At 40.4% G+C, this 12,920-nt stretch overlaps 1 protein-coding gene across 3 annotated transcripts in view; it reads left to right on the forward strand.

Annotated features, from left to right (window-relative positions):
* ORC1 (origin recognition complex subunit 1) overlaps nt 1-12,920 on the forward strand; it is a 40,476-nt gene that overhangs the window by 12,948 nt on the left and 14,608 nt on the right. For all 3 annotated transcript variants that reach the window (XM_054037118.1, XM_054037120.1, XM_054037119.1), the window contains exons 4-9: nt 3,781-3,950; nt 5,261-5,639; nt 8,592-8,886; nt 10,306-10,416; nt 10,531-10,635; nt 12,682-12,883. In XM_054037118.1, the coding sequence (XP_053893093.1) occupies nt 3,781-3,950; nt 5,261-5,639; nt 8,592-8,886; nt 10,306-10,416; nt 10,531-10,635; nt 12,682-12,883 (1,262 nt within the window). The remainder of the gene's footprint in view (nt 1-3,780; nt 3,951-5,260; nt 5,640-8,591; nt 8,887-10,305; nt 10,417-10,530; nt 10,636-12,681; nt 12,884-12,920) is intronic.

A 12,920-nucleotide genomic window follows, 5' to 3' on the forward strand; every position in this document is an offset into this window, starting at 1 on the left:
CCCATCTAGGCAAACAGATCTAATACATTTGTTAGTCTCTAAGGTGCCACAAGTACTCCTGTTCTTTTTGCGGATACAGACTAACACGGCTGCTACTCTGAAACCGATCTAATACAGTGAGAGGTTACTGAAAACCAATTCACCACATGTGAGGTTCTACTAATCCCAAAGGATCAAACACTTATCCCTAGGTGAATATGTATCTCAGCTCTTACCCAAACAACATGCTGTTAGCCAATCCTTTGTTAACTAACTTAAGAAGAGTTATTGAATAGTTAAAAGATTATATACATTACAAATGCCTGCAAGGTCCTTATATCCGATTTGTGGCAGTGATGGATGAATCTGCTGGCTTGCAAAAGTCTCTCTGGAATCATCCCAAAAGATTAGAATACAAATGCAGCTTTAAATGTAAAGTCTGCTAAAGTCTTTCCATGCATTTTCCAGGGTATTCCAAATAACTACTTGGAAGATCTCAATCCCATGGCTTAAACTTCCCCTGTTTAAAGTTCAGCAGACTAGAGATGCAGGACCAGGCCTAAGGTTTCACTTTTATAGCTGGAGCAGGCTGTCAAGTGTTTTGAGCACAGCATGTGACTGAGGATTCTTCTTTGTTGAGGACACACTGACTCAGCACTTTGAAGTTAACATTCAATTTCCTATGCATACCCAGGTAATCCAGTTACACTATAAGGCAACATCCGGTCATTCATTATAACAAGGATAGATAAGATGAAGACAATTAGATAATATTCTTAATTTCCTGCAGTGTCTCACATCTTTGATCTTAAGGTTAACTGAACACAGTTGCATACATAATGTAAGGTAATTAAGACATGGAAAAGATTTAATAACTAAAATGTAATTTGGTAAACTTCTAACAGGGTATAGGTACACAGACAAACACATTTAGCATCTACCTGTGATTTCTATTACTACAAATGAATGGGTTAGTGATTGCTGATCTAGTACATCTCTTTGATATTCACAAACAAGTGAATTGTCCTGATACAATTGTAATGCCTGTTGTTATGGGTCATACAACTCAAATGCTGGTTTGCCAGTGTCACAACTTCTTTGTAAGGCATTGTGGCATTGCATAGCTAGAGACCAGTAACGAGACTTCTTCCTTTCATTCAATTTTTGAACATGGTGGCATAGTTGGTTCCTCCTTTTTGGAAACCTTCTCAGGAGCTTCTTAATTAATCAAATTGGGGCACTCTCGACATCACTAGCATCATCCAGTGGGTTCTGATTAGGTCACCTTCATGCAAATGAAGAACTTCCCCATCCCTGTAACTTTGGGCTCAGAAAGTCCACAGGTCCAAAAATATACCGGCAGTCAGTCAGGTTAATAAGTATTTTGGGACATTTGAGGTCATAGTCCACAGACATTATCTCAACCATCCTAAACTCCTAGTACAAAAATAACTTAAATTACAAAGCTAGAAAAAAATTGGAACTGAAATCATAGAAATACACCAATCAGATGTTCATTCAGCAGTGCCCAGAGAGGGAGGGTTTGTGTTTTACAGAAAGATGCTTTTAACTTCTTTATATTTTGGTACTCAACAGCAGGTCAATTTTAAACAGCATTTTTTTAACACACACACACTCTCTCTCTGGGAGAAAGGTTAGACTTTAACTCACAGTAAAAAAGTCTTTTCCTCTTAAAATCACAAATTTGGGTTTCAATTTTTATGTGTAGGCCTATCAGCTTCACAGTAGAATAGACACATAAGAATTGCCATACTGAAATAGACCAGTAATCCATTTAGTTTTATATCCTTTCACTGATTGTGACCTGAAGTTTTTAGACCCGATATAATACGAATTTGGATATAATGCGGTAAAGCAGTGCTCCGGGAGGGGCGGGGCTGCACACTCCAGCGGATCAAAGCAAGTTCGATATAACGCGGTTTCACCTATAACGCGATAAGATTTTTTTGGCTCCCGAGGACAGCGTTGTATCAGGGTAGAGGTGTACTTTGTGTATAGTCAGTTTCACTATTTTCTCCTGAGTGGTCAGTTTTTCCCCCATTGTTTGTTCAAGCCTTTGACCCTGCAACAAGGGGATAGAAAAGTAATTAAAAATAGGAAGATTTGACTAAACCACAGAAATTGGCTGGGAAACTCAACACAGGTGTGGTATCTGCAACTACTACTTACTTATTCTTTTTATTGGGTAGATTTCAAGTTGACTATGTCCCTTTAAATATGTTTCAGTGGTATAGACCAGCCCAGTGGATTGCACTCCACTCTTCCTCTTAAAGTACACCAGTTTTTTCCCCTTCCCTGAGTACTGTTACACTGACAGCCAGATGCACATTTTAGGGGGACTTAATCCAGAATCCTAACTCTATTTATTAAATAGAAATAATGCATATTTCTAAATAACTGTGACATTTGGGTAATTTGAATATGCATGGTTTATGCATTTACCTGCTGTGCTCCAGTAACTCCATTTGTTATAAAATAGAGCTGATAATGCTTACCCAAAGTATTTTGTGGTCTATAGTGTGGATGAAAACCACTGACTAATGGTAGTTTGCTAGGTGTTTCAATATGACAATGTTTTTTCCCTTCAATTTCTACAGTGGTGACAAACTCAATATATGGGATGCTAGATTATTGTAGCACTAATAAGACCAAGTAGGTTTTGAATTGTCTTGGATTTCTAATGCATTGGATATTTGAGCATGTTTTAACCATCATAGGTAAAACATATTGGTTTTTTTGTTTTGAAAATGATTTTGGTGCTGTTGAAAATTCCCAGCTCAGTGGCCCTGGAGACAGAAGTACTGTAATCTTCCCTAGAATCTGGTATAGTATAGGAGGCTGCAATGCAAGCAGTCTCACCCAATAAATTGCTTCAAGTCTGTTCTTCTAAAACCATCTCTACGATCAGAAGGTCTAATCCATTTTCCTTGGTCTCTCCATTGTGTACTATTAGTTTGTTTTGTGATGTGGACACAGGTCCATTCAAAACTGAATTGAGACAATCAGCTCATTTAATAGAGGCCATCAAAACATCATTTTGGGGTTTTAATTTGTTGCTGAGTTGGAAGGTGCTTGAACTGGTGACTGAGCGATGGTACAAGGGAACTGAGCTGCTTTTTAATAATCTATTTGGTCCTAAATTCAAACATTTAAATTACCCTTATCATTAGCTTGTGATATAATTGCATAGTTACCGATGCACAATTGTTTCGTAACACAAATTTATACATCCTGCTATGGTCTTTACATAACATCTCTAGCAAATAACCTCTTCATCATCTATCATGTGACCTGGTATTGATTACATATTAAGACAGTTTTGTGGCGGTAAGATTTTTCATAATCTTTCTATTATAGTTTTAAGTACTAGTATAGTACTTAAAACTTGTATAGTAATTGAGAGGAAGGATGATCTTGGAATTAAGACACTGGACTGGGACTTCGGCAAGGCAGTCTGGATTCAATTCCTATCTCTGCCAAAGACTCCCTGTATGATCTTGTGCAAGTTAATTAATTTCCATGTGCCTCAATTTCCAGTCTGGAAAATGAGGATAATAATACTTTATTTCTCCCTCTGTGTGTCTGGCCTACTTAGACTACATGCTTAGGAATAGAAGGCTCTTTCTTACTATGTGTATGTACAGTGCCTAACACAATCTGGCTTTGATTTCAGTTGGAGCCTTTTGGCCTGCTATAATACAAATAATGAATAATAATGCTATAACTAAAACTAGAGTTTTGAATGCTGACTCAGTTTTTCCCTGTTTCCCTCTGTTGTAGGCTCTCAAGAAAAGCATGCAGTTGTTCAGTGGTTCTCTCGTATTACAGAGCTACCACTCAATAAACGGAAACTGCTGCAAAGAGAGGTTTCTCCCCAGGAGATATTTTTGGATAAAGCTCCTGGATACGACACTGACATAAATGTGGAGACCATCATTAAAAACGTCAAGGTGTGTACCCAGGGCATGCTCTGCATACAGGAAAGGAGGAGGTGGAAGAACTTTGGAAAGCCTAAAGCAAGGGTGGAAACACTTATTTTCCCCCATGAAACCTATTTGAATTCTTAATGCAGCTCTGTAGGGATGTTGGGCATCATTAATACTTATACTCCTGGGGGAATTCTGCGCATCTGCGGACACACAGAATTCCTCTGTCCCACATAATTTTATATTTTGCTCCCAAAAATGCATTTTGCCTAAGAAGTGCTGCCTTTTGGCCACCAGAGACCAGTGCGGTGCAAGAACAGCTAGCTGTGTTCATGCAGCTGGCTTTTCTGGTGCCACAGCAGCCTCTGGTGGGCAAAAGGCAGAACTGCAGCACTTCTGGGGCGGAATGCATTTTCTGGGGGAGGGTGGGTGGAGGAATTCTATGTCCAGTGCTGCAGAATACCCCCAGGAGCAGAAGTTGATCACAGCACCCTGCCCGCGGAGCCAGGTTAGAACAGTGGGGGGGAGGGGGGGCACAGACTGGGGTTCAGAATGGTTAACGGGGGGGACAGTCTGGGGCATAGGCTCAGGAGCTAGTGGGATGACAGCATTGAGAATGCGGGAGGGGGGCTGCAGAGACCCATAGGGATTGGAGGGGAGGGGGCATATGTGCCTGACTGAATGGAGTGGGGTCTGCATGGGGGAGGTTTCCCAACTCCCTAAGAATCTCTTCTCCTCCCCCCCCGCCCTTTCCCTCCCCTCCCCTCAAAAAGAAAAAAACACTTTCACCCAATCCACTCAACATCCTCCACTCCTAGACTCCTTCCATCTCCCTCAGCTCCTCCGTAACCCCTGACTCACCCAAGCCTATGCATTGCTTCTGACAAGTGCAGGAAATACAGTTCTGTTCTGTAGTTTAAATAAATTACCCAACGTTCTGTATTGATATGCCTAGAAAGGAATCTGTCAAAAAAAAATAAAAATTGCCAGAATCTTTTTTTTGCTCTGTATTGTTAGACATACTTGTTGACAGATATTTTGAAATAAATTACCAAAACAATTGAAACTGGCATGATAATATTATGTTGTTTTGACAAATAAAATGTGCAGAATTTTCAAATATTGTGTGCAGAATTTTTTTTTTTTTTTTGGTGCAGAATTCCCCCAGGAATACTTAATATGGTCTAACAGTGTCCTCTATAATCCTTCATCACAGGTGTACCAATAGCACAGTCATGGGATAAAATGTTAAGATACATGATTAGGAAAAATAACAAAGTACTAAGTAAATAGCAGATGCTAAAGGGTGACTTGATATTTTTCTCCATTTATAGGTGATACCTTTGGCCCCCAAGGAAGTGGTGCCTGTTAGGTCAAACGGAAAACAGATATTCTTTGTAAAGGAATCTTGGGATGGGAAATGCTTTAAGCCTCTGTCCCCTGGCTCATTGTCTGAGCTGAAAGAAGCTGAGAAAAATAAAAGGGTTGGCAGCCCAAGCCCTTTAACTGATTGCCAGACTTCAGACTTCATTTGCTCCTTGAAAGCAGAGACTGACAGAGTCACTCGGAGTACCGTGAAAACCAAGAACGTTCAGATGGAAATAGAATCAAGACACTCTGCTTCCAAGTCCTCCCTGTCTAAGGAGAGACATTCCCAAAGGGTGGCAAATGGCATTAACACCCCAGGAGCAAGGAAGAAGTTACAGCTAAACAGTATGTACACAGCAATACTTTATCCAATGCAATACTTTTGGCTTTATTAGTAATTTGGCAACTAGTAGTAAACCTAATAGCAGAGTTGCTGGACCTGGAGACTGAAGTCTTATGTTTATCCATAGTACAACATAGGCAGCTCTCTGAGTAACTCCTGTGGGCCTGGCCTTCCTCTAGCTGCTGTGATCTCACTGCCAGGTCTTCTCACTTGGGAATGTGGTAAATGGGGCTTGTAGGAAGTAGTCTTTCAGCAAGTGGGTTCTTGTTTTGGGTAGTAGCACCATCAAGAGCAAGAATCCCATCTCTACCTGCTTCACAGCTGATCCAGCCACTGTATCTGTCATAAGAACGGATATAAGAAGCTGACCAGCTTGGGATCAGCACATTGAGGATGGCTACCCCTTCCTGTGCAGTTGACTATTGATCATCTTCCTCTTAGTAGCTGGCCTTTTTGAGCTCAGGTGTATTGGAGATCTTTATTACTGTCTGTCATGACAGACTTGCTGAGTAAATACTGCTGGGAGTTTTGCACTGAAGGAGGTTATCATTGGGAAAAGGATATCACATAAAGAAGAAAATAAATAATCCGAAAAGATAGTCTGGTTTTCTAGTAGATGTAACCCGTGCGAATGCAATATTGCTCTTTGTCCCCATTTAGCTTCTAGACCATGTGTAGTGGTTGAAGACTGCTACCACCTCTAAGTTAATGGACCTGGATCTTTAACTCAAGCCGTAGAGGTTTGTTCTCTTGGGCTAGGTCTACACTGGGGGCGGGATCGATTTAAGATACGCAAATTCAGCTATGCGAATAGCGTAGCTGAATTCGACGTATCCTATTCGACTTACCCCGCTGTGAGGACGGCGGCAAATCGACTGCCACGGCTCCCCCGTCGACTGCACTTACTCCTTCTGACGAGGTGGGAGTACGTGCGTCGATTCAGGGATCGATTTATCCGTCTACATGAGACGCGATAAATCGATCCCTGAGAGATTGATTTCTACCCGCCGATCCGGGCGGGTAGTGTAGACTAGCCCCTGGATACAGTGACCCTGGCTTCAGTCCCTGCATGTGACCCAGCCACTTAGATATGATTAACACAATTGGCGGGCCACTCTCAGGGGTCGAACTGAAGGAGGAAGAAGTAATAGCACACTTCCCTACTCCACCCTCACCCTAACCCCACCACCGGGGACTGTATTCAATCCATTGGGGAGATCTTTGGAATGATTGTCCCTCTTCTTTCTTTGATCAGTGAAATAGTAAACATTGACACTTAAACTAGCCTCTTTAGGCTTCAGAGTTAATGCCCCACAGAGGTACAAACGTTATCTATTTATCTTGCATGTTGCTGCTATTTCAGGTAGTCCAAAGGCTCAGCCATTGCATTCTGTTCATGTAATAATAGTTAAATTTGCAGCAATGGGGCTAGAGATGTAATCTGTGTTTTAAATAAAAGATGATATATTGCAGCACAAAATCCATGTGTGACAGAAAAGTGCTGGTTTGCCAAGCTGCCAGAAATCAGCCCAATTTGATCCATGTGCTTTAATGGGATGTCGCCCGGGGAATCCATTTAATAATACATTTCAATGACTGCTGCTTAGTTAGGAAGTATTAGCAAAAATTTCTCTTAAGTGGAGAAGGATTAGCCAGTGCTGAACTTAGTGTGGTGGTCCATTGTGGGATTCCATGTTTGTGTCTCAATGATTCTATATCAAATATGCTCAATTTACAAGCAAAACTTATTTTCAACTAGCAGTCCTGGAAAGTCAGTCTGGGATCTGAGTCAAGCTGGGTTTTTTCCTTCTCTCAGATCATTACCAGTGATAAAAGTTCTGTAGGCCAACTTTTGTCCTTAGTAATGTCCTTGTGCATTCCCTGGAGTCTTGCATAGATTTGCAGAAGTTCAAATAGTTGGTAAACAGTTTTATAACTTTAATAAACTTTTATAAGCAGTTTTGTTTGCACAGGAAGGAATTAAATTCAGCTCCCTCCTGTCTCTGCTGTGTGGGCTATGCATGGGTAACAAATAAGCAGCAGTAAAAACATATTTTAATTACTGTAGCAAATAGGATGTCTCAGTTCATGTGTGGGGGGGCAAATCTGCTAACTAAGAAGGTGCAATTTTCATGTCACTTTTCAAGAGCAGAAGAATGCTTTGGCTCGGGAATTATATAGGTTTGGATAGAATTATAAAGCTCTAGTTGCTTTTCAATACAGAAGTTGCCAAACAAAAAAAAGTGCAGAGAAAATTAATTGGTCTGGTAAGCATAGTATTTTTGTTTTAATGACCTTTATAAATTAAGGCCATTATTTAAAGGGGATGATAAACTCTCTGTAGGAGTACTAAGAGATAGATCCCTTTAATTTCAAAGGTACTGGTTTGAGGTTGCTGTAAATCATGCAGTGCTCCTGCTATGTTGGTGATTGTAAAATATGTACATCATCTGTCAAGCGGGAGTGTGGGGCAATGGATCAACCAGCACATACACATTGTTGGTAATGTCCCTGCTCTGATGTCTGTCTTCTGTTATGAAGAGTAGAGTAGATACTTCAGTAGACACCGAGGGCCAGATTATTCCAGTCTACTGGTTAAGCATACATTTAGGTGGCTACTTTGCATTATGGCCTGGCTAGATAAGAGACTGTTTAGCTATGTATGTGTGCAATCAAGAATACACATACATCTGGATGTTCACGTGCAAACTAGAGCTCAGATGAGCTTATGCTTGGGAGAGGGGGAATTTGGGGCCTGAAAATTCAGACCCTAAATCTGTGTTCCATCTCACAAAGGAAACGTTTTTCCAATTAAATAGTTCAATTATTCATCCTCCATCATGTAACCCTAAACAGCAGTTAGATTCTATGTCATGAGTGGCTTGGCAGCTAAGAGTTAACCAAATCAGTCATATTAAAACTTGATGACCTTTTATCATGGTGTTGGTTTTTAGGTCCTACGAAATCTAGAAACAAACTCACAGGATGCGATGTTTTAGAACTCTTGGGTGACGACTGTGATGCTTTAGAGTCCCTGGAACCATCAGCTACGAAGAGAAAGGTGACATTCACTGAGATTTTGGACTCACCTCCAAAAATATCTCGCACCAATGGTGAGTCAGACTCACCACTGACTATCAGGGGAGACTGGTCTAAGCTAGCTGAAACAGTAAGGATAGCTCCCTACAGAAGGAGCCAAGCTTCCAGCCTGAAAGCCAAGAATCTTGATGGGAAAGATGATGACACATGGTAAGTGGCAGCATTATTCTAATGCATCTTTGACTGGCGCCCCTCTTCTTTGTATCTTGTTTCCCCTTTTTTAAAATAAATCGTTCTCTTGAAGCAAGATATTATCAAAGATCCTGCAGGAAAGAGCAGATGCTTCCTGCAAAGATGTCCCTGGTTAACAGTAGATGTTCATTTCACTTTCTTTTACAGCAAATTGGGGGAATGCAAAAAAGCACACTGTGGGAGACGAAATATTGGATATGAGTGGTGGTAACTCAGTATTCAGTGCACTTCCAAAAATGCTTATTTTCAACCTAACACTTTTAATACTGGGATTTTGGGAAGATTTTTTAGCTTTTCTTTTCAAAATTGGTTGCTATTTCCTCTATCTGCTTGGAGTAGTGGGGAAAGCTCTACCATATTTTAGATTTCACAGACTGTCAGTACTCTCCTATGATCAGAAAATTGTTCAAAGTGGGATTTTAAACAAACACTTTGAACAATTTTCTGATCATAGGAGAGTACTGACAAAGTCTGTGAAATCCCCAAATATGCTCAAATGCTTTGCCTGCTACAGACATAGAAAAGCTTTAATAATTACAAGAGACTCCATGGACCTGGGTATTGAGGAGCTTCCAAAGCAAAGGGTACATGGAGGGGGAGGAATGTAAGGGGTTTGGAAAATGGGGTTGTGGGCTACACAGGTCAAGATGTTGGTGAGAAATGTAGGGGTCCAGGGCAGATATGATGGGGATGCAGAAAGGGGAGGTGGTCTAGTCATGTTAACCCTAACAAGTCTAAACACTGCCACCATAGACAAAAGCCTCTTCCTCTCCTCATCAGTTTCCCTTCACTTGATGCATATACACCACACAACTCTAAAATCACCCCATGTGTGTAAGCTACAAATGTATATAGATCTGCTCAAAGGTAGCCAGGCTATATTGGGCCTCATAAAATTTGTCATACGAGTCCTTCTCCAGACTTTATGTGCTAATCTATTCATGTTTGGGGCAAATTTAAAAAAAAAATAAAAAAAAAAAAAGGAAATTGCCACACAAAAATCTTAATTAAATTTGCTCAGTATATTTTCTATCCGCATAATCGCTAAAAATCACAACAAGCAGGAAAAAATTCAGGCCTTCTTTAAATTGTACATCACAAAAAAGGGACGCCTTTTTCTTTAAAGAAGTGTTAATATGGAGCAAACATTTGATGGAATTGTGATCTAAAGTTTCTTCGTCACACAGTGTTGGTGTGCTGTTAAATGTTTCCAGTGTTGTACATTCAGAGTCTGCAATGTAGTGGAATTAAGAAATCTAAAAGAATAAAGAGGTATCTGCAATGAATTAAAGCGAGCGATTCATCTCAATATGGCCCATCATCTAATGGGCAAGTTGTATTTGTAATGCTATAGGTAGATGTCCCTTTTTTCATCAGGCATTTGAACGGTAGAAATGAAGAGGAGGAAACTGAGGAGAGAGCCAGGGAATCCCGAAAAACAAGCAAACAAGCAGCTACTTCTAAGAGCAATTCTAAAAGCGACACAAAGTAAATCCTGATATTCAAATGATGATCACATGTCTTATGTTCACTTATTCCAACAGTGATTTTTGGGTCACTTGACATAAAAACTAGATACAAATAACTTTGTTCTTTCTCTAGTTTAGCTGAAGAGCAAGAGCTGAAGACCAGGAGTCCAGTGGTGATCCCACGTTCTCATAGGAAATGTGTGCAGAAGACTACTGCTCGCATTGCAGAGCAACTCCAGTAAGTTTTCTCCATTGTGTCTGAGTCAGATTGCCATTGGTGGCTTGCAGCCGTGGGCATTCACCTAGTCTAATGTTGAAATGCAAGTCAAATGAATCTCATTCATGCAAGGAAATACTTTGTGTGATTGCTAGGCAAATTGTTTGCAAGAAAACAATCCAAAATCCTTCTACTGCATTTGCAAATTAAAGCAAATACTTTCATCCTTCAATTAAAGTAAACTGAAAGGTAGAAACATTGTTTGTACCCATTACTGTTGTTCTATGATGTATTAAGCCAGACTCATTGTTTTTTCCCCAAAATGCTTTCTGCATATTGTTTTACTTGATAATTGGGATTTGATGTTTCCACTCTTCTTGCTGGTGGATTCTTGGAGAGGTAAGGTGAAATGGTGACATCACCAATGGCTGAAGCCTGAGTGACAGTTTTTCTAGTTCTCATCTGAGTGGGAGAGGGATCTCGAGTCCAAGGTCCTATCCATGGTGCAACTTTTAGTTTAGTTTGTAACCTGGTAGTTACCAGGCCAGTGGTCTCTAAATAGGTTTATGTTCACATTTTATATAAAGAACTCATTTAGTAATTGAGGACTAACAATGTTCACCCCCAGAGCACTATCAGTTCAGCATGGTGGGTTTTTTTGTTTTTTGCGGTTCAAACAGCACTCTCTGTGCCTGTGTACCCAGTTGGACAAGTCCTCATCCTTCCCCCCATCTAGTGCCCTGCCCCATATGCAGATGATGCTGCTCTATATGTGCATCTATCATGCTCTATTTTCCCAGAATCCAGTGAATTAAGGGTTAGACAGCATAGTAGGTTTGGATGCGCACAGTTGCGATAGCAAGACCTCTGCTGTGGGAACAGTTGATGGTGCCATTAAGTGGTTACAAAATCATAGTTAAGTGATGTAGTGCAGACTGGCCTTACATTAGCTGTCCTGAGATGAGCAAGAACCTGATGTTCCTGATATTAGCAATGGGAAAAAAAAACGTGAATATATGTATTTGAAAACAGTGAGGTCTTCACACATCAGAAAAGAGGAGTAGGAAGGGGCACAAACTAAATTTTTCTTTACAGTTTACCATTTAATATACAGATAAAATAAATATCGTGTGGACTGTATCTTCTGTTTTAACTTGCAAATAAACACAAAAAGATTTTATATTGCAGCCCATCACCGTAATATTTGAACACTGTCCATGTAAAATGATAATAGCGGTCCCTAATGGGCTTTGTGAGGTCACTTTTTGCATGTTGGTGTAAAAACTCTGCTTGAGGCATCTGGAGTGAATATGGTCTTTCTAAGGTTAAAAATAAACTGGAAGGGAGAGGAGGCTGTCTTTATACATCATCAAAGGAGCAATAAAGAACACAGATGCAAGTGCTTCACATTAATTAGTACTGTAGAACTGCCATCCATATGGGGCAGTCAGACGACCACTATTAATGTTAGCCAATGGATGCCTTCACTAGTGAATAGATCTCTCCTCTCAGACTGTCAAACACTGGGTCTGGTGAATCAGAAGTAGGCTCTCTGTGGGCCATGACTGAGTCTGTTTATTGCCCACTTGTTCGGGTACCTATGACCAGTAGTAGCAAGCTACTCTGTAGTGTATACAGAGTTCTGTCCGAGATACTGACAACAGAAACAACCCAGATGATGTTAACACTATTACAAGTCTTTAAATACTGACACTTGAGCATCCAGAAGCAGAGTGGTAATAGCAAGAAGTTCAACTGCAGCTCCAGAGCAACAAACTTGAGTATACAGTATGCAGGACTTAATAACACAATACTTACCCTTGATGATCAGTAAACTGACTTTTCTTAAACCAGCCTAGCGTAATGGCCATGGAAAATTTACAAGGGCAGGTACAAAATCTTTGCCTGCTCATTACCATGATAATTAGAGAAACAAAACAACAACACAAAACCTCTTATCAAATAATTATTCCCAGGTGACTGAAATGTTGTGTTGCTGTTTTTAAACGGTCATTAGATATTCCTTGTTTGTTTTTTCCAAATCCTCAGTCTGTTTTTCTTTTTTAGTTTTTTAAATATATCTGAGCAGGATCGGGAAGATGACTACCTGCCTAGCACAGACTGCTCTGATTCCAGTAGCAATGAGGAAGAAGAGAGCATGGTGCCCTGTACACCCAAAAGGAAAATGAGATCAAGCACCACACTAAGCACCCCAAAATCTTTGAGGAAACCCTCTGATATCACCCCTGCTAAGACCCCCAGAAAAACTGTAAGATTCCTGGAGGCCATTGGCCTGAAAAACATTT

Source organism: Malaclemys terrapin, chromosome 8 (genome assembly GCF_027887155.1).
Source record: "Malaclemys terrapin pileata isolate rMalTer1 chromosome 8, rMalTer1.hap1, whole genome shotgun sequence".
Classification (NCBI taxonomy): Eukaryota; Metazoa; Chordata; order Testudines; family Emydidae; genus Malaclemys; species Malaclemys terrapin.